This window comes from Macaca fascicularis, chromosome 16 (assembly GCF_037993035.2).
Source record: "Macaca fascicularis isolate 582-1 chromosome 16, T2T-MFA8v1.1".
Classification (NCBI taxonomy): Eukaryota; Metazoa; Chordata; class Mammalia; order Primates; family Cercopithecidae; genus Macaca; species Macaca fascicularis.
This window is the reverse complement of record NC_088390.1, coordinates 38135549-38157490: the sequence shown is the minus strand read 5'-3', so window position 1 is coordinate 38157490 and position 21942 is coordinate 38135549. Positions and strand designations below refer to the sequence as shown.

Below are 21942 nucleotides of genomic sequence, written 5' to 3'. Positions count from 1 at the left end.
CAGGGGAATCACTTGAACTCGGGAGGCGGAGGTTGCCGTGAGCCGAGATCACACCACTGCACTCCAGCCTGGGCGACAGAGTGAGATTCTGCCAAAAAGAAAAAAAATTCAGTTATCAGTTGCTCTAGCCACATTTCAAGTACTCCATAGCCACATGTAGCTAGTGCCTACTGTATTTACTGTATTGGATAGTGCAGATGTGGGACACTTTCTTTCTTTTTTTTTTTTTTTTGAGACGGAGTCTCGCTCTGTCGCCCAGGCTGGAGGGCAGTGGCGCGATCTCGGCTCACTGCAAGCTCCGCCTCCTGGGTTTACGCCATTCTCCTGCCTCAGCCTCCTGAGTAGCTGGGACTACAGGCGCCCGCCACCGCGCCCGGCTAATTTTTTGTATTTTTAGTAGAGACGGGGTTTCACCGTGGTCTCGATCTCCTGACCTTGTGATCCGCCCGCCTCGGCCTCCCAAAGTGCTGGGATTACAGGCGTGAGCCACCGCGCCCGGCATGGGACACTTTCATTATTACACAAAATTCTATTGAACAGCACTGATGTAGATGACATTTGAAGTCATGGGTCTGGAAAAGATCACTTACACAATTAATAAAGGGAAAAAGAGAATCAAAGGCTGAACCCTTTATGTTTCTGCACTTAAATACACAAATTGGTGGTGAGGGTGGGATGATGAGGTGGTAAGGGCATGCTTCCTTTTTAATTTTTTTTTTTTTAAATGAGCTGTGCTTGCTAAGTGGATAAGGGGGCAAAAGACATTCCAGGCAAAGGGAATAGTGTGTGTTAATAGAGGTATAAAATGGTATGATTGGGGAACTGTAAGAATGCTGGCATTTCTGGAGCAAAGCCACATTATTTTGGTATAGTTACACACACACACACACACACACACACACACACACACACACACACCCAACTCCAAACCTCTTCTTTGCTTCAACACTTTGAGACTGAGTATGTGGTGCTGAGGCTAATCAGTTTAGGTCTAATTGGAAGGCAGAATGAGAAGGGGAAAAAGAATTTTCCTTGTCACTTGTAAATTGTGAATGAGAACAGATGTAAGAATTAAGTTTAGAGAAACAAATACTGCCTCCTAACAAGTTTTTTCAGTGATAGAAATCAAATGTCAGGCCGGGCGCGGTGGCTCAAGCCTGTAATCCCAGCACTTTGGGAGGCCGAGACGGGCGGATCACGAGGTCAGGAGATCGAGACCATCCTGGCTAACATGGTGAAACGCCGTCTCTACTAAAACATACAAAAAAAAACTAGCCGGGCGAGGTGGTGGGCGCCTGTAGTCCCAGCTACGCGGGAGGCTGAGCCAGGAGAATGGCGTGAACCTGGGAGGCGGAGCTTGCAGTGAGCTGAGATCCGGCCACTGCACTCTAGCCTGGGTGACAAAGCAAGACTCTGTCTCAAAAAAAAAAAAAAAAAAAAAAAAAAAGAAATCAAATGTGATAGTCGTTTTTAATTTTAGGAAGTCTTGTTCAAATAAGACCTAAAAGTTATTTAAGCTGGAACCGGATTTCTATCTGGACTGGGGCAAACTGAAGTTAAGTTGATGTAGCTAATCAGCTATGGCTTTGATGAGACGTACTCACACACACAACAATCGCCAGGCCCCATTCTGGAAGGCCAATCATTTCAGAACATGTTTTTTCAAGATGTCAGTTTGTTGTAATAGTAGGTTGTTATACCCAAACTACCATATTCTTAGTTTTCCTTTTTTGTATTTTTTTTTCAGGTTTACAAAAAGCAGTAACTTAAGCCACAGGGAAAAAAGCACAAAACTGTTTTTCACCAATTAAAAGGAACCCTTTCTATTTACATGTGTTTTAAACTAAGATAGCCTTAAAAAAGGTAAAGATTTCATTAGAATAAAAAAAGCTTAAAAGTAGAATCTATTAAAATCTTGCGTTATCATTCAATGCTCTTTGCAGTTAAAGATCATGTCATTATTTCCATTATACTTACCTCCTATTTTTCTGGGCTTATTAGCCTGGCTGTAGAAACTTGCTCCAATTGAAATTTGGCAAGCTGACAAGGCTGCGTGCCAGAAGTAATTTACTATCCAGTGCGGTTTGCAAAGTAAAAGACGCTATAAATAATAGAAAAAGAAATGAAAAGTTACTGGTTCCAAATATTTTAATGTGTGTAATGTGTGTCACCTCAAACTTTTCAGCTTTTTGTTGTCAACATGAGATAACATGAAAGGTTTGAAAAGTACAGATGCTTTGCATTCGCATCAAACTGAGGGCTCTGATGTTCTTAGGCATCAAAGACCAGTCTGCGTCTATCACTTCTCTGACTTTGAAGTCTATGAGGGCTCTCTGTATGGGAGAATCAGGCAGGGTACTTAGAACAAGGCAGGGGGAGGGGATTCCAGGTGCCTTGCCTCTTATTATGGCTCGAACTAGGTACTTCCCTTTATCAAATAATAATAATGAAAAAAAAAAACAACAAAAACCACGGAGTTGTCTGAGAACTTCAAATGTGACAATGTGAACATTCCAAGGAACAGTTCAAGTTTACTTTGAAGTTTACATTTAAGTACTTTGAAGGCAAGAACAGAAATTTTAACTTAATTTGCAAACATCTGGCAGACTTCTTAAAAGATTCTCTTGGCACCCTGAGACCCCTCTCATTTTCCAGACTGGCTTGTGAGCACCACAGTAGGGACCAAGTGTTTCTCCAAACCATGGGGTGATCAGGGTACATCTTTCTGTGATCAATCTTACAATCTGGAAAAAAAATAATTACATTAGAGCAAATGCTAACATATCATGGGCTAGAATGCAAAATTATCATAAACTCTTTTGGAAAGGGAAAAATACATCGATCATTTGAGTTTCAATATTTCTGACCCTGCCACACACATAGAAATAACAATTGAAGCTCTTGAAGAGAATGACACGTTCAAAGAGAGAGTCTGGTAAGTAATTTTTTCTTAATTGAAGTGTAACTTCCATAAAGTGTAGATCTTTTTTTTTTTGGAGATGTGAAGGGGTGGCCTGCCCCTCCACACCTGTGGGTGTTTCTCGTTAGGTGGAACGAGAGACTTGAGAAAAGAAATAAGACACAGACAAAGTATAGAGAAAGAAAAGCAGGGGCCCAGGGGACCGGCGCTCAGCTTACAGAGGACCCACGCCGGCACCGGCCTCTGAGTTCCCTTAATATTTATAGATAATTATCTGCCGGGCGCGGTGGCTCAAGCCTGTAATCCCAGCACTTTGGGAGGCCGAGACGGGTGGATCACGAGGTCAGGAGATCGAGACCATCCTGGCTAACACCGTGAAACCCCGTCTCTACTAAAAATACAAAAAAAAAAAAAAAAAAACTAGCCGGGCGAGGTGGCGGGCGCCTGTAGTCCCAGCTACTCCGGAGGCTGAGGCAGGAGAATGGCATAAACCCGGGAGGCGGAGCTTGCAGTGAGCTGAGATCCGGCCACTGTACTCCAGCCCGGGGTACAGAGCAAGACTCCGTCTCAAAAAAAAAAAAAAAAAAAGGCCGGGCGCGGTGGCTCAAGCCTGTAATCCCAGCACTTTGGGAGGCCGAGACCGGCGGATCACTAGGTCAGGAGATCGAGACCATCCTGGCGAACATGGGGAAACCCCGTCTCTACTAAAAAATACAAAAAACTAGCCGGGCGAGGCGGCGGGCGCCTGTAGTCCCAGCTACTCGGGAGGCTGAGGCAGGAGGAGAATGGCGTAAACCCGGGGGGCGGAGCTTGCAGTGAGCTGAGATCCGGCCACTGCACTCCAGCCCGGGCGGCAGAGCCAGACTCCGTCTCAAAAAAAAAAAAAAAAAAAGATAATTATCTTTACCATCTTAAAGATAAGGGAGTGGCAGGACAATAGGATCGTTTTTAGGGAGGAAATTAGCAGTAAGACATAAGAACAAGGATCTCTGTGACATGAATAAGTTTAAAGGAAAATCCTGTGCCTTGAGATAAACCTTTTAGCAACATTGTTTCATCCTATCACATGGGGATAAACCTTGGACAATACCTAGCTTTTCTAGGAACAAAGACACACCCTGCACGCCCAAAATCCATTAAACCTTGAGTTACCACAGCACTTGTCTCTTGCAAGGACAAGGTTGGGGGTAGGGTCACAGATTAACAGCATCTCAAATACAGAACAAAATGGAGTCTCTTATGTCTACTTCTTTCTATATAGACACAGTAACAGGCTGATCTCTTTCTTTTCCCCACAAGATGGAGTCTCGATCGGTCGCCCAGGCTGGAGTGTAGTGGCACGGTGGCTCATGCCTATAATCCCAGCACTGCAACCACCTCCTGGGTTCAAGCAATTCTCCTGCCTCAGTCCCCTGAGTAGCTGGGATTACAGGCGTGCGCCACCATACACGGTTAATTTTTATATTTGTAGTAGAGACGGGGTTTCACCATGTTGGTCAGGCTGGTCTCAAACTCCTGACCTCAGGTGATCCACTGGCTTTGGGCTCCCAAAGTGCTGGGATTACAGGCGTGAGTCAGTGAGCCTGGCCAGGATTTTGAGACATTGTGGGCTTTATGCAGTTTCTTCTTCTGTCTTGGGGTTTCTCCAGTAGATACTTTTTTTTTTTGAGGAGGATTTTCACCTTGTTGCCTAGGCGGGAGTGCAGTGGTACAATCTCAGGTACTATCTCTCTTTTTTTTTTTTTTTTTTTTTTTTGAGACGGAGTCTTGCTCTGTCGTCCAGGCTGGAGTGCAGTGGCCGGATCTCAGCTCACTGCAAGCTCCGCCTCCCGGGTTTACGCCATTCTCCTGCCTCAGCCTCCCGAGTAGCTGGGACTACAGGCGCCCGTCACCTCGCCCGGCTAGTTTTTTATATTTTTTAGTAGAGATGGGGTTTCACCATGTTAGCCAGATGGTCTCGATCTCCTGACCTTGTGATCCACCCGTCTCGGCCTCCCAAAGTGCTGGGATTACAGGCTTGAGCCACCGCGCCCGGCCTATATCTCTTTTTGAGGGCTTCTTCTTAGTTGATATTTCAAAATATTTATGTGATGCTATTAGGTGAGTTAATACATAAAGGACTTTGGCCAGGCGCAGTGGCTTGTGCCTATAATGCCAGTACTTTGGGGGGCCAAGGCGGGTGGATCACCTGAGGTCAGAAGTTCAAGACCAGCCTGGTCAACACGGTGAAGCCTCGTCTGTACTAAATATACAAAAATTAGCCAGGCGTGGTGGTGGGCGCCTGTAGTCTCAGCTACTTGGGAGGCTGAGGCAGGAGAATCACTTGAACCTGGGAGACCGAGGTTGCAGTAAGCTGAGATCACGCCATTGTGCTCCAGCCTGGGCAAAAAGAGCGAAACTTCGTCTGAAAAAAAAAAAAAAAAAAAAAAACATAAAGGACTTAGACCAGTGCAATAGTAGCTGGGCACACAATAAGCCCTACGTAATGACAGCTTTTTTTTTTTTTGAGACAGAGTCTTGGGGTTTCACCATGCTGGCCATGCTGGTCTCGAACTCCTGACATTGTGATCCACCGACCTCAGCCTCCCAAAGTGCTGGGATTACAGGCGTGAGCCACTGCGCCGGGCCAATGACAGCTATTATTATGAGATGCAGAAGTGAAAAGAAGGCTTTGTCATTTCCATCATAATTATTTTTTTTTGAGACAGATTCTCATTCTGTTGCCCAGGCTGGAGTGCAGTGGCACAATCTCGACTCACTGCAGTCTCTGCCTCCCGGGTTCAAGCGATTCTTGTGCCTCAGCCTCCCAAGTATCCATCATGGTGGCATGTGTCACCATGCCCGGCTATATATATATATTCTTTTTTTTTTTGAGACGGAGTCTCGCTCTGTCTCCCAGGCTGGAGTACAGTGGCGCGATCTCGGCTGACTGCAACCTCTGCCTCCCAGGTTCAAGTGATTCTCCTACCTTTGCCTCCTGAGTAGCTGGGATTACAGGTGCCTGCCACCACACCCAGTGAATTTTTGTATTTTTAGTAGAGACAGGGTTTTGCTATGTTGGCCAGGCTGGTTTTTTGTACTTTTAGTAGAGAAGGGGTTTTGCCATGTTGGCCAGGCTGGTCTCAAACTCCTGGCCTGAAGCAATCCACCTGCCTTGGCCTCCCAAAGTAGTGGGATTACAGGCATGAGCCACCGTACCAGGCCCATCGTAATATTTTGTTTGTTTGTCTGTTTGTTTTTTGAGACGGAGTCTCGCTCTGTCTCCCAGGCTGGAGTGTAGTGGCATGATCTCGGCTCACTACAACTTCCGCCTCCCGGGTTTGAGCAATTTTCCTGCCTCAGCCTCCAGAGTAGCTGGGATTATAGGCACCCACCACCATGCCCAGCTAATTTCTGTATTTTTAGTAGCGGGGGTGTTTCACCATGTTGGCCAGGCTGGTTGCAAACTCCTGGCCTCAGCTGATCCGCCTGCCTCGGCCTCCCAAACATCATAATAACTCTTTTTTTTTTTTTTTTTTTTTTTTAACCCGAGACGGAGTGTCGGTCTGTTGCCCAGGCTGGAGTGCAGTGGCGCGATCTTGGCTCACTGCAACCTCCGCCTTCCGGTTTAAACTATTCTCCTGCCTCAGCCGCCTGAGTAGCTGGGACTACAGGCACGTGCCGCCACGCCTGGCTAATATTGTATTTTTAGTAGAGATGGGGTTTCACCATGTTGGCCAGGCTGGTCTCGAATTCCTGATCTTGTGATCCACCTGCCTCCACCTCCCAAAGTCCTGGGATTACAGATCTGAACCACCCCGCCTGGCCTAGCTTTTATATTTACCTTCAAGAATTAGTATGATGGGCCGGGCGCATCAACAACAACAAGAATATATGTGTAAAAGCTAAATTTCGGCCAGGCGTGTTGGCTCACGCCTATAATCCCATCACTTTGGGGAAGCCGAGGTGGGTGGATCACCTGAGGTTAGGAGTTTGAGACCAGCTTGGCCAACATAGTGAAACTCCATCTCTATTGAAAAGACAATAATTAGCTGGTCGTGGTGGCGGATGCCTGTAATCCCAGCTACTCGGGAGGCTGAGGCAGGAGAATCACTAGAATCTGGGAGGCTGAAGTTGCAGTGAGCTGAGATCATGCCACTGCACTCCAGCCCGGGTAACAAGAGCGAAACTCCATCCCTCCCACAAAAAAAAAAAAAAAGCTAAATGTCAAAATAAGGGAGGATTGCTGGGTGTGGTGGCTCATGCCTGTAATCCCAGAATTTGGAGAAGTGGAAACAAGAGGATCACTTGAGGCCAGGAGTTCAAGACTCATGGTGACAATACAGTGTTTGTTTACGAAAACAAAACACCATCCTAGGCAACATAGTGAGACCCCTGTCTCTACAAAAAAGAAAAAAAGAAAATTAGCCAGGTGCGGTAGGGCACACTTGTAGCCCCAGCTACTTAGGAGGCAGGGGTGGGAGGATTGCTGGAGCCCAGGAGGTTGAGGCTGCAGTGAGCTGTGGTCACACTACTGCACTCCTGCCTGGGTAACATAGTGAGACCCTGTCTCAAAACGAAAAAAAAACATAATTGGCCGGCCATGGTGGCCCATGCCTGTCATCCCAGCTACTCGGGGAATCGCTTGAACCCAGGAGGTGGAAGTTGCAGTGAGCCGAGATCCCACCACTGCCCTCCCCACTAGGCAACAGAGAGGCTCTGTCTTTTTTTTTTTTTTTTTTTTGAGGCGGAGTTGGTCTGTCCCCAGGCTGGAGTGCAGCAGTGGGATCTTGGCTCACTGCAACCACCGCCTCCCGGGTTCAAGTAACTCTCCTGCCTCAGCCTCCCTAATAGCTGGGACTACAGGCACGTGCCACCAGGTCCGGCTAATTTTTTTGTATTTTTAGTAGAGACGGGGTTTCTCCATGTTGGCCAGGCTGGCCTTGAATTCCTGACCTCAGGATATCCGCCGGCCTCGGCTGCCCAGAGTGCTGTGATGACAGGCATGAGCCACTGCACCTGGCCAGCGAGGCTGTCTTAAAAACAACAACAAAATGCCGGGCGCGGTGGCTCACGCCTGTAATCCCAGCACTTTGGGAGGCCGAGGCGGGCGGATCACAAGGTCAGGAGATCGAGACCACGGTGAAACCCCGTTTCTACTAAAAATACAAAAAATTAGCCGGGCGCGGTGGCGGGCGCCTGTAGTCCCAGCTACTCAGGAGGCTGAGGCAGGAGAATGGCGTGAACCCGGGAGGCGGAGCTTGCAGTGAGCCGAGATTGCGCCACTGCACTCCAGCCTGGGCGACAGAGCGAGACTCTGTCTCAAAACAACAACAACAACAACAACAACAACAACAACAAAACAAAACAAAACGAAATAAAGGAGGAGCATATTTATAGTTAGTTTGATTTAAAAATTGGGCGAGCACGGTGGCTTACACCTGGAGTCCCAGCACTTTGGGATGCTGAGGCGGGTGGATCACGAGGTCAGGAGATTGAGACCATCCTGGCCAACATGATGAAACCCCATCTCTAAGAAAAACACAAAAATTAGCTGGGTGCGGTGGCACGTGCCTGTAGTCCCAGCTACTCCGGAGGCTAAGGCAGGAGAATCGCTTGAATCAGGAAGTTGGAGGTTGTGATGAGCCGAGATCATGCCACTGCACTCCAGCCTGGCGACAGAGGGAGACTCTGTCTCTAAAAAAAACCCCAAAAAACAAAAAACACATGGTTAATTTGTCAAGGTCTCTATCAAATTTACTTTGAAATGATTACAGTCTGTCAGAGCTTGCTGACTTCCTTGTACCTAAAGAAATTTAGCAAGTGTCTTTTCTTAGTGTCATGCATTTATTAACTGAGTACTTATTATATGGTAGGCACTGCTATAAGCTATAGAGTATCTATCCAGCCAAACAGGAAAAAATTCCCTGCCCACATAGAGTTCACTATCTAGTGTCATCTCCACTCTTACTGTTAACACAGCCCCAGAGATTTTTCTTTTACAAATAAATTCTCTCTTTGTCTTACATTCATGATTTCCTTCCACTTCTCTCATGTCTTACAGCTGAAGGATTCAAGAAATGGTGTAGCACAAGCCAACCCTCGTCTCAGTTCTGAGATGAGTGGGGTAAAATGTGAAAGGAAAGAAAGAAATGAAAGGCACAGAGGTGGAACATCGTTTTGCTGGGCCCATTCTCCTTTCATAAATCACACACAGGATCATGGTGCTAATGTAAATGTTGAAATAAGCAGGTCTAGCAAGAACTGCTGCTTTGGCTTTTTATATCCAGAACTAAAAAAGAACTGAACCATGTAGTTATCATTTGAGGTTTACTAACTATACCCGCAATATTGCCTCCAAGCTGTGTTGCCTGGTGGTTCTCTTAGAAATGCTAAGTTGCGCCGGGCGCGGTGGCTCAAGCCTGTAATCCCAGCACTTTGGGAGGCCGAGACGGGCGGATCACTAGGTCAGGAGATCGAGACCATCCTGGCGAACACGGTGAAACCCCGTCTCTACTAAAAAATACAAAAAACTAGCCGGGCGAGGCGGCGGGCGCCTGTAGTCCCAGCTACTCGGGAGGCTGAGAAAGGAGAATGGCGTAAACCCAGGGGGCGGAGCTTGCAGTGAGCTGAGATCTGGCCACTGCACTCCAGCCCGGGCGACAGAGCCAGACTCCGTCTCAAAAAAAAAAAAAAAAAAAAAAAAGAAATGCTAAGTTGCTTGGGCAATGGTTTAAGGAGGGTGTCTATACCTTAGTGATTTATTTTGGTAATTCCCACACTTTTCAATACAAAAATCTGCTTTTCTGGAAAGAATTTATAGTGTCTGATATTCACCTAGGGACATACATTTTTATTTTATTTTATTTTATTTTTTTGAGACGGAGTCTAGCTTTGTCACCCAGGCTGGAGTGCAGTGGCCAGATCTCAGCTCACTGCAAGCTCCGCCTCCCGGGTTCACGCCATTCTCCCGCCTCAGCCTCCCGAGTAGCTGGAACTACAGGCGCCCGCCACCTCGCCCGGCTAGTTTTTTTGTATTTTTTAGTACAGACGGGGTTTCACCGTGTTGGCCAGGATGGTCTCGATCTCCTGACCTCGTGATCCGCCCGTCTCAGCCTCCCAAAGTGCTGGGATTACAGGCTTGAGCCACCGCGCCCGGCCTGGGACATACATTTTTAAAGCTATTACTTACAAATCCAAGATATTGATTTAAATAATAAACAATTCTATTATTTATTTATTTAGAGACGGAGTTTTGCTCTTGTTGCCCAAGCTGGAGTGCAATGGCGCGATCTCGGCCTCCCGGGTTCAAGCGATTCTCCTTCCTCAGCCTCCCGAGTAGCTGGGATTACAGGCGCATGCCAGCAAGCCCAGCTAATTTTTTTTTTTTTTTTTTTTTTGAGACGGAGTCTCGCCCTGTCGCCCAGGCTGGAGTGCGGTGACCGGATCTCAGCTCACTGCAAGCTCCGCCTCCCGGGTTCCCGCCATTCTCCTGCCTCAGCCTCCCGAGTAGCTGGGACTACAGGCGCCCGCCACCTCGCCCGGCTAGTTTTTTGTATTTTTTAGTAGAGACAGGGTTTCACCGTGTAGGCCAGGATGGTCTCGATCTCCTGACCTCGTGATCCACCCGTCTCGGCCTCCCAAAGTGCTGGGATTACAGGCTTGAGCCACCGCGGCCGGCCAATTTTTATTTTTTATTTATTTATTTATTTTTTTTAAGACGGAGTCTCGCTCTGTCGCCCGGGCTGGAGTGCAGTGGCCGGACCTCAGCTCACTGTAAGCTCCGCCTCCCGGGTTCCCGCCATTCTCCTGCCTCAGCCTCCCGAGTAGCTGGGACCACAGGCGCCCGCCACCTCGCCCGGCTAGTTTTTTTTTTTTTTTTTTTTTTGTATTTTTAGTAGAGACGGGGTTTCACCGTATTAGCCAGGATGGTCTCGATCTCCTGACCTCGTGATCCGCCCGTCTCGGCCTCCCAAAGTGCTGGGATTACAGGCTTGAGCCACCGCGCCCGGCCCAATTTTTTTTTTTTACAATTTTTAGTAGAAACGGGGTTTCATCATGTTAGCCAGGATGGTCTCGAACTCCTGACCTCAGGTGATCCGCTCGCCTGAGCCTCCTAAAGTGCTGGGATTACAGGCGTGAGCCACCGCGACCGGCTTTCAAAAATGTTTAATTGTAAAATATCCTCCTTTGCTTTTTTTTTTTATTGTTCTTGGTGTTGGGAAGTCAGGACGTGGAATGGGAGCACAATAAAAATAGACAATATTCTGCAGAAAATGCATCTTGTGTCCCTTTTAGGCTTTGGTAGCCCCCCTCTCCATACCCGGAGACGCTTTTACCGATCGCGGTCCAAGTCTAGCGGCGCGCGCGCACTTAGCCCCGCCTCCCGTCTAGCCCCGCCCCTCAACTCCTGTCCGCTAGAGTCGTCCGGCCCAAGACCAGGGGGGATTCTCGCTGCAATCCCACAATCGGCCACAGGGAGGGGACAGTGGCTGTAGAAGCCGAAGGGCCTTCCCCTACGGCGGAGGCGGCGGAAGCGGAAAAGGCGGGACTTAAGGAGCACGTTACGTCTGGACGCGTAGGTGGTAGGGCTGGATCTCCGAACCTGAAATCCGGAGCTTCGTACTCGTGTTCGTTGTTGAGGAGCTCCCCACCGGGTTGTAGAGTTCGGACCTCATGGCAGAGATAATTCAGGAGCGCATAGAAGATCGGCTCCCGGAATTGGAACAGCTGGAGCGCATTGGACTGTTCAGTCATGCGGAGATTAAGTGAGAGAGGGTTGGGGAGAGGGAAGAGCTAAGGCGGCCTGAGGGGAGGTTGGGAGTATGTGGCAGGGGCCAGGTGTGGGGACACTCGACCTGTGTTTATTTTTCCTAACGTGGCGGAAGCCCATTTCCCGTTTTCGGTGATGTCCAGAATTTTTCATTCGTTGCAAGGTTATCCGTCCGTCTACTTACCCATCCGACATATTGACAAGCCTTTCATGGAGCCGGATCTTAGGGTCGTAACGGTGATTAAACCAAGGATTCCTGCTCATTAGGAGCTAATTGGGCTGTGTGTGGTGGGGGAGACAGACAAATTAAATATTTTGATAACAGGGTACTGTAAGGTGATTGCAGTAGCTTGTACTGCTGTAGGGATGGGAACAGAGTGCAGAGGGAGTGAGTAAGTTTCTAACTAGACTTGACGGTGGGGACCGTTGAAATCAGTTTCATATGCTACTCCAGAGCCTAACTACAGCGCCTGGCACATAGTAGACATTCAGTTGCGTGTTAAAATTATGTTTAATAGTTTTTAATGGTTTCTGTGATTGTTGCTTTGTTTCGCAACGTCTGAATGTAGTAATGCGACTCAGAGCTTCAAAGTAAGCATTCGTTACTGAAACACAGAACATAGTGTGGATGCTTAGAAAGTGCTCAGTAAATGTTGTTGTTACCATTACTAAAGACACCTGTCTTGCATATCTTGCATTAAATTCTCCTAAAGTGTGCTTGTCATGTGTTCTCTCCTTAGCTAAGGACTCTGAATCTTCTCCCATAAGTCCTTCGTAGTAATAAACCTTTTAAGGCAGACACAATTTAGAGTTTTTAAAAAATTTACATGTTGAGAACTCAGAAATAAGAGGAATTTCGGAAAGAGATTATTAAAATCAAAGTGACCTGAACTCGGTGTAAAAGAAGTCTTTATTGATGCCAGCCAGGCGCGGTGGCTCACGCCTGTAATCCCAGCACTTTGGGAGGCCGAGGCGGGCGGATCACGTGAGATCAGGAGTTCGAGACCAGCCTGGCCAATATGGTGAAACCCCATCTCTACTAAAAAGACAAAAATTAGCCGAGCGTGGTGGCGGGCGCCTGTAGTCCCAGCTACTCAGGTGGCTAAGGCAGGAGAATCGCTTGAACCCAGGAGGCGGAAGTTGCAGTGAGCTGTGATCATGCCACTGCTCTCCAGTCTGGGTCGACAGAGTGAGGCACTGTCTCAAAAAAAAAGAAAAAGAAAGAAGAAAAAAATACCATGCATAAATGGTATAAAGTTCTTAATTATATTTGCTTTGCTGGTGGGAATGTCATTGGTTTTGGGAGTTGATTTAGGTGATTTTCCTGAAAGTTTAAAAATACATCCTGATACCCTTAAGAACACAAAAGTAATTGTGTAAGAGAATACTTTTTTTTCCTTTTTTTTTTGAGACGGAGTCTGGCTCTGTCACCAGGCTGGAGTGCAGTGGCATAATCTCGGCTTACTGCAACCTCCGCCTCCCAGGTTCAAGCAATTTTCCTGCCTCAGTTTCCCGAGTAGCTGGGACTACAGGCGCGCACCACCACGCCCAGCTAACTTTTGTTTTTTTAGTAGAGATGGAGTTTTACCATGTTGGCCAGGGTGGTCTCAATCTCTTGACCTTGTGATCTACCCACCTCAGCCTCCCAAAGTGCTGGGATTCCAGGCGTGAGCCACTGAGCCTGGCCGGTGTATTTTCTTATGAAGGATAACTCTAGGAATTTTGTATTTTGAAAAACGTGTTTTAAATATATTCAAAATAAAGTTAAACATTTAATTTTTGCAGTTTTCAAGTGAAGTTTAAATGGTTTTCTCCTCAGGGCTATCATTAAGAAGGCTTCTGATCTAGAGTACAAAATCCAGAGAAGAACCCTTTTCAAGGAAGACTTTATCAATTATGTTCAAGTAAGTGTGTAATTAATACTTTTTTTTTTTTTTGGTGAGATGGGGTCTCTGTCACCCAGGTTGGAGTGCAGTGGTGTGAATGGTGTGATCTTTGCTCACTGCAACCTCTGCCTTCCAGGCTCAAGCAATTCTCCTACCTCAGCCTCCTGGGTAGCTGGGACCACAGGTGCATGCCACCTTGCCTGGCTAATTTTTTATACTTTTTGGTAGACACTGGGTTTTGCCATGTTGCCCAGGCTGGTCTGGAATTCCTGAGCTCAAGGGATCCACGCCTTGGCCTCTCAAAGTGCTGGGCTTACAGGGGTGAACCACAATGCCTGGCCAATAATTAATAATTTTATTACTTTTTTTTGAGGCAGGGTCTCACCTTTCACTCAGGCTGAAGTGCAGTGGTCCCATCATGGCTCAGTGTAGCTTCCACGTCCTGGGCTGGAGCCATCCTCCCACCTCAGCCTCTGGAGTAGCTGGGACTACAGATGTGTGACACTATGTGTGGCTAGTTTTTGTGTTTTTTGTAGAGACGGCGTGTTGGCATGTTTCCCACGCCCAAAATGCTGGGATTACAAGTGTTTGTGAGCCACCGGGCCTAGTCTTTCTTTTGTTTTGTTTTGTTTTTGAGACAAGAGTCTTGCTTTTTCGTCCAGGCTGGAGTTCAGTGGTGCGATCTTGGCTCACTGCAACCACCACCACCCGGGTTCTAGTGGTTCTTAAGTCTCAGCCTCCCCAGTAGCTGGGATTACAGGCGTGTGGCACCACGCCCAGCTACTTGTAGTAGAAACTGGGTTTTGCCATTTTGGCCAGTCTGGTCTCAAACTCCTGGCCTCAAGCAGTCCACCTGCATTGGCCTCCCAAAGTGAGTGCTATGATTACAGGTATGAGGGACCATGCCCGGCCCTAGCCTTACTTTAATCCCTTCACAAATTGATTGATTGGTTGATTAATTGAGATGGAGTCTCTCTGTGTCACCCAGGCTGGAGTGCAGTTGCGCAGTCTCTGCTCACTGCAACCTCTGCCTCCTGGCTTCAAGTGATTCTCTTGCCTCAGCCTCCCATCCTTTCACAAATTTAAAATCAGTTCTAGAATGATTAGCTTAACATCAATTTATTTTTTTTGAGACGGAGTTTCACTCTTGTTGCCCAGGCTGGAGTGCAGTGGTGTGATCTCAACTCACTGCAACCTCCGCCTCCCGGGTTTAAGCAGTTCTGTGCCTCAACCTCCTGAGTAGCTAGGATTACAGGCGCATGCCACCACGCCAGGCTAATTTTTGTATTTTTAGTAGAGACAGGGTTTCACCATCTTGACCAGGCTGGTCTTGAACTCCTAATCTCGTGATCCACCCACCTCGGCCTCCCAAAGTGCTAGGATTACAGGTGGGAGCCACTGCGCCCGGCCAACATCAATTTAAAAAAAAATTTTTAGGCTGGGTGCGGTGGCTCACACCTGTCATCCCAGGACTTTGGGAGGCCACGGAAGGTGGATCACTTGAGGTCAGAAGTTCAAGACCAGCCTGACCAACATGGTGAAACCCTGTCTCTACTAAAAATACAAAAATTAGCCGGGCATGGTGGCGGGTGCCTGTAATCCCGGCTACTCAGGAGGCTGAGGCAGGAGAATCTCTTGAACTCGGGAGGTGGAGGTTGCAGGAGCCGAGATCGCGCCATTGCACTCCAACCTGGGCAACAGAGTGAGACTCCGTCTCAAAAAAAAAAAATTATTTTTTTCTAAAATTCCAGAAAGGTGCATTAGATAGATATTTCTGAACAGGAGTAACATTGGGAATAGCATTACTCCACTAAGACTTTAGTCCTTGCCAAACTGAACTTACTTTTCCCCTCTCTTTCTCTCTCTTCATTTTCTTTCTTTTTTTTTTTTCTACTGGGTTTGTAGATCAGAGATTGTCAGAGACATATTGTGTATCAGGACTTCAGCAAGAGATTTGCCTCTTGGTGAGCAAGATAGAGGAGAGTGAATCTGATGATTGTAGAGAATTGAAAAGTTACTAGTTTATCTGTTGTCTGTCCACTTGGAAAGAGGTGTGCTGCAAGATTTTTTCATCTTGTAAATGCATGGAAGGTTTGAATAAAGATAAATCATGTCAGATCAATTTTCCAATGGGGGAGAATAGCTAATATGTTGGATGACGAAATCAGGATTCAGAAAGAACCAATAACAAGATGAAATGTTTATAAGACTAGAAGTTTTGGGTGGGCATAGTGGCTTATGCTGTAATCCCAGCACTTTGGGAGACTGAGGTGGGCAGATCACCTGAGGTCAGGAGTTCGAGATCAGCCTGGCCAACATGGGGAAACCCCGTCTCTGCTAAAAAAGCAAAAATTACCTGGGTATGGTGGTGGGCGCCTGTAATCCTAGCTACTCAGGAGGCTGAGGCAGGAGAAATGCTTGAACTCAGGAGGTGGAGGTTGCAGTGAGCCAAGATTGTGCCATTGTACTCCCAGCCTGGGTGACAAGAGTGAAACTCCATCTCAAAAAAAAAAAAAAAAAAAAAAAGACTAGAAGTTTTGAGCTTAGATTTCAAAAGACAGCTGAACAAATGATATATGAACCTTGGCTAAGCTATTGTTTTTGGAAGAGGTCCTATAAGTAGACTGCTCACTCAAAATGAGTCAAGACCATATTATGTCAAAAATACAATTTTTTTTTTTCAAGTAATACACTCTTGCCTAAGCTGGAGTGCAATGGTGCGAGCATCACTCATTACAACCTCGAACTTCTAGGCTTAGGTGATCCTCCTGCCTCAGCCTTCCAAGTAGGTAGGACTACAGGCTTGTGCCAGATGGCTGGCTAATTTTCTTATTTTTGGTAGAGATAGGGTCTCTTTATGTTGCCCAGGCTGGTCTTGAACTCCTGGGCTCAAGTGATCCTCCTGCCTTGACCTACCAGAGTGTTTGGATTACAGGCTTGAGCCAGTGTGCCCAGCCAAAAGATTTCTTTTTTTTTTTTTTTTTTTTGAGACGGAGTCTCACGCTGTTGCCCAGGCTGGAGTGCAGTGGCGCGATCTCAGCTCACTGCAAGCTCCGCCTCCCGGGTTCCCGCCATTCTCCTGCCTCAGCCTCCTGAGTAGCTGGGACTACAGGCGCCCGCCCCCGCGCCCGGCTAATTTTTTTTGTATTTTTAGTAGAGACGGGGTTTCACTGTGGTCTCGATCTCCTGACCTTGTGATCCGCCCGCCTCGGCCTCCCAAAGTGCTGGGATTACAGGCTTGAGCCACCGCACCCGGCCAAGGTTTCTTTTTTTTTTTTTTTAGACAGAGTCTTGCTCTGTCGCCCAGGCTGGAGTGCAGTGGCCGGATCTCGGCTCACTGCAAGCTCTGCCTCCCGGGTTTACGCCATTCTCCTGCCTCAGCCTCCCGAGTAGCTGGGACTACAGGCGCCCGCTACCTCGCCCGGCTAGTTTTTTGTATTTTTTTAGTAGAGACAGGGTTTCACCGTGTTAGCCAGGATGGTCTCGATCTCCTGACCTCGTGATCCGCCCGTCTCGGCCTCCCAAAGTGCTGGGATTACAGGCTTGAGCCACCGCACCCGGCCAAAAGATTTCTTAAAGCTAAATGAGACTGTGAAAGCACAAACCATAGGAGAAAAGATCGATTGATTTGTGTTCAAAATACAAATTTCCGGAGGGGCGTGGTGGCTCACTGTAAGACAGGCAGATCGCTTGAACTGAGGAGTTCAAGACCAGCCTAGGCAACATGGCAAACCCCATCTCTACAAAAAAATACAAAAATTAGCTGGCATGGTGGTGCACGCCTGTAGTCCTAGCTACTCTGGAGGTTGAGGTTGGAGGATCAGTTGAACCTGGGAGGTGGAAGCTGTAGCGAGCCATGATGTTGCCATTGCACTTCAGTCTGGGTGATAGAGACCCTGTCTCAAAAAAAAAAAAATTTTTTTTCTGTGCAAAAAAGACACTACAAATAATGTGAAAATACAAGCCACAAAATGTGAGAAAATATTTGCAACACATAATTGGAACTACATATACACATGTATAAAGAACTGTAAATCGAGAAGAAAATGACAACTGAAAAGAAAAATGGGCAAATCATGTGAACGTGAAAGTCACAAAGGGGAAACATCACTTGTAGTTAAACTTATGAAAAGATGTCAGCCGCATCAGTAATTATTTAAATAAAGATTAAAACCAGGTGTAGGGTCCAGGCATGGTAGCTCACGCCTGTAATCCTAGCGCTTTGGGAGGCTGAGGCGGGTGGATTACTTGAGGTTGGGAGTTGGAGATCAGCCTGGTCAACATGGTAGAACCCCATCTCTACTAAAAATACAAAAATTAGCCAGGCATAGTAGCACGTGCCTGTAATCCCAGCTACTGGGGAGGCCGAGGCCAGAAAATTACTTGAACCTGGGAGGCGGAGGTTGCAGTGAGCCTAGATTTTGCCACTGCACTTCAGCCTTGGCGACAGAGCGAGACTCCATCTCAAAAAAACAAACAAAAAAACCCAGGACTGCTTTATAGTCCTGCTTTTTAGGACTGCTTTATATTCATCATAAGAGCAAATCTTTTTTTTTTTGTTTTGAGATGGAGTCTCCCTCTGTCACCCAGGCTGAAGTGCAGTGGCATAATCTCAGCTCACTGCAACCTCCGCCTCCTGAGTGTTTGTTTTTTGTCTCAAACAAACAAAAAACAACAAAAAACCTATGGATTGATAGATGTAGCATGATACCGTTTATGTAAAATTTAAAAGCATTCAAGACATCATTATAATAAAGTTCAAAATCATGTTTGGGAATGATAACAAAGTCAAGGTAATTCCTGCCTCTGGAGAGGGAGAAGAGTAGAATCAGAGATGGGTACATAGGTGGCTTCATTTTTATACTGTTTTATTTCTAAAAAAGATTTGAAGCAAATGTAGTGCAATGTAGGTTTTGATGTAGCTGTACTGTAGCTGCATGGGGTGTTTTATAAGCTTAATATTTCATGGAATAATTTTTAAGTGAAGCATATAATTATAAGCTTGTTAATTATTTTGTTTAAGTTTTATAGCTGAGTGAATTTTAAGTGAATTCTAGACATTTATTGTAAATTATGCTTATGTGATAGCACATTATTTTTTATTTTATATTGTTGAGTTTTGTTTTATGACTAACTAAATTTCCAGTATGTAAAAGGTTTTAGATTTTCTAGCTTCTAATTTTTTTGTATGTTTTTCTTTCATAGTATGAAATTAATCTTTTGGAGCTGATCCAAAGAAGAAGAACAGTAAGTAGAGGATTTTCTAGAAGTTGGAAAAAAATACAGAACTAAGCAGTATGACTGACGGTATAGTTAGGACTTGTGTTTGGGAGACCGTGTGGATAAAACTGTGTGGTGATATGCCTGTAATGGATATTTGTAATTATTTGTTTGCTTCATCAGTACCATTCAGTGGTCAAGTAGGAATGCTGTTTTGGACAAATGTGATTAAGCTGAGGCTTTGTTTTTTATGTCCCCCTTTAGCGCATTGGATATTCATTTAAGAAGGATGAGATTGAGAATTCTATTGTATACCGGGTACAAGGTGTTTTCCAGCGTGCCTCAGCAAAATGGAAAGTAAGTGATCAGGCCATCCTTAACTTTATGAGATGTGAAGATAAGTATTATAGATATTGTATTAGGAATTCAACTGCAGTTTTCTATTTTTATCTTGGGTATCTTTATACTTATTCTAATGATGGTATCATTGCTCAAAACATTTTTTGAGCCACTTAGCAAACCAGTAAGAAAATTGATCTTATTACCTTATAGTTATTCTGTGAGGACAGTGCTGAAAATAGTGTATTTGATACATTACTAAGGATTGGAAATTTGGGAGATACTTGTATATATCTGTGAGTACACTGAAGACTTAGAGCCTGAAGATAAATGGTTATGTAGGGGCAATACCTCAGAAACTTGATTTTTTTTCTTTTCTTTTTTTTTTTTGAGATAAAGTCTCACTGTGTTGCCCAGGCTAGAGTACGGTGGAGTGATCTCAGTTCACTGCAACTTCTGCCTCCCAGGCTCAAATGATTCTCCCACCTCAGCCTCCCCAGTAGCTAGGATCACAGGCACATGCCACCATGCCTGGCTAATTTTTGTATTTTTGGTAGACACAGGGTTTTGTCATGTTGCTCAGGCTGGGCTCAAGTGATCTGCCCACCTCAGCCTCCCAAAGTGCTGGGATTACAGGACTCTTTGGGATTGGATATATTATATGAGAAGTATTTTGGATTCTTGGGAATGACAAATTTTATATTGCTACCCCAGATTGAGATCCTTTAAGAACTGCATTAAACAAATTGGATAGATAACAAAGTTTTTTTGGGGCATTGTGAGTGGGAGTTGGGGGAAAGATTGAATTATCATAGTTAAGAGATCTGAGCCTTTGTGAGGGAAAGCCAGATAGGATGAGAGGTGATTGGATTTTCTGAAATCTGCTTTTTTTTTTTTTTTTTTTTGGGATGGAGTCTTACTCTGTCGCCCAGGCTAGAGTGCAGTGGTGTGATCTGTGATCTTGGCTCACTACAAACTCTGCCTCCTAGGTTGAAGTAATTCTCCTGCCTCAGCCTCCCCAGTACCTGGGACTACAGGCACAAGCCACCACGCCTGGCTAATTTTTGTATTTTTAGTAGTCAGGGTTTCGCCATCTTGTCCAGGCTGGTCTCGAACTCCTGACCTCAGGTGATCCACCTGCCTCAGCCTCCAAAAGTGCTGGGATTACAGGCCTGAGCCATTGCGCCTGGCTTTTTTTTTTTGAGATGGAGTCTTGCTCTGTCACCCAGGCTGGAGTGCAGTGGCACAATCTTGGCAGCTCACTGTAACCTTCACCTCTGAGGTTCAAGTGATTCTTCTGCCTCAGCCTTCCTAGTAGCTGGGATTACAGGCACATACCAGCACACTTGGCTAATTTTTTTTTTTTTTTTTTTTGAGATGGAGCCTCCCTCTGTTGCCCAGGCTGGAGTGCAGTGGCACGATCTCGGCCTCCTGGGTTCAAGCGATTCTCGTGTCTCAGCTTCCCGAGTAGCTGAGATTACAGGGGTCTGCACCACGCCCGGCTAATTTTTTTGTATTTTTAGTAGAGACGGGGTTTCACCATATTGGCTAGGCTGGTTTTGAACTCCCGACCTCAAGTGATCCACCCACCTCGGCCTCCTAATAATCTTTGTAATTTTGTTGAGGTGGGGTTTCGATCTCCTGACCTCAAGTGATCCGTCCACTTTGGCCTCACAAAGTGTTGGGATTACAGGCGTGAGCCACTGCACCCAACCTGAAATCAGCTTGTTTTTAGCAAAGCTAATTAATGCGAAGGTGTATTATATGTAAAGGTCAAATTCGGGCAGCTTACTACATTGCTTTTCTTGCAGGATGATGTTCAACTTTGGCTCTCCTATGTGGTTTTTTGTAAGAAGTGGGTAAGTAAAGCCATGCATGTCTTACTTCCTCTGGCCATATTTTTGTTAATCTGCCCTTTAAGCTTCATGTCAGATGTTTTTTCCTGAAGTGTAGGGTTAACAAATGAAAAAAGAACCCAAGAAGGCGGAACATCAATATAACATTGGATATCTAAATGACTCTTCATGGTTTCCAAGTCAATTGAAAAGAATATAATTTTTACGTGTATTTGTTCAATACAGCTGATTTTTTAAAGATATTTAAAGTGTTTTGTGGTTTAATTGAGGTAGAAAATTATGAGGGTCTGTGTTCGTTTGTATGTCCCTAGCAATAGCATGTCATGCTTCATTGGATTTTACAGTTGGTAAAGTTAGGGTTCACATTACTTAGCGAGTAAGAGCAATGATTTATCTGTGCAGGAAGTAGAAATATTTTGCTTTTTTACAGGCTACTAAAACTCAACTTAGCAAGGTATTCTCTGCCATGTTGGCGATTCATTCCAACAAACCAGGTATGGTGAAATCTTTGTCAATTTTTCTACATTTTATTTAGACTCAAGCCGTTTTGGATTTTATTTCACTTGATGAATCTAAGACATTATTTTGAGGACTTGAGCTTAGGCAGTTGGTCTCAGCAGTTTTTGTTACTGACATAGCTGCCTCATAGTTCACCCCTGCCTACTATATACTAGTTACTGTCCTAGGTGTTGTATCTGCAGGCAAGAAGGACTGTATTTCTTTTTTTTTTTGAGACAGAGTCTCGCTCTCACCCAGGCAGGAGGGCAGTGGCACAATCTCAGCTCACTGCAACCTCCGCCTCCTGGGTTCAAGCAGTTCTCCTGCCTCAGCCTCCTGAGTAGCTGGGATTACAGGCGTCTGCCACCACGCCCAGCTACTTTTTGTATTTTTAGTAGAGATGGGGTTTCACCATGTTGGTCAGGCTGGTCTTGAACCCCTGACCTCGTGATCCATCCACCTCGGCCTCCC

General features: G+C 45.9%; 1 protein-coding gene across 8 annotated transcripts in view; it reads left to right on the top strand.

The window, feature by feature from the left end:
• The first annotated feature begins 11483 nt into the window (after positions 1 to 11483).
• UTP6 (UTP6 small subunit processome component) overlaps positions 11484 to 21942 on the top strand; it is a 41191-nt gene continuing 30732 nt past the window's right edge. For 7 of the 8 annotated variants that reach the window (XR_012425496.1, XR_012425495.1, XR_012425494.1 and 4 more), the window contains exons 1-6: positions 11484 to 11667; positions 13492 to 13576; positions 18764 to 18805; positions 19043 to 19135; positions 20929 to 20976; positions 21404 to 21467. Coding sequence is in view for 3 of the 8 variants with exons in the window: in XM_045375179.3 (XP_045231114.2) it covers positions 11576 to 11667; positions 13492 to 13576; positions 18764 to 18805; positions 19043 to 19135; positions 20929 to 20976; positions 21404 to 21467 (424 nt within the window). In the remaining 5 variants the exon portion in view is untranslated. The remainder of the gene's footprint in view (positions 11668 to 13491; positions 13577 to 18763; positions 18806 to 19042; positions 19136 to 20928; positions 20977 to 21403; positions 21468 to 21942) is intronic. The other variant, XM_074018954.1, reaches the window with a different exon arrangement.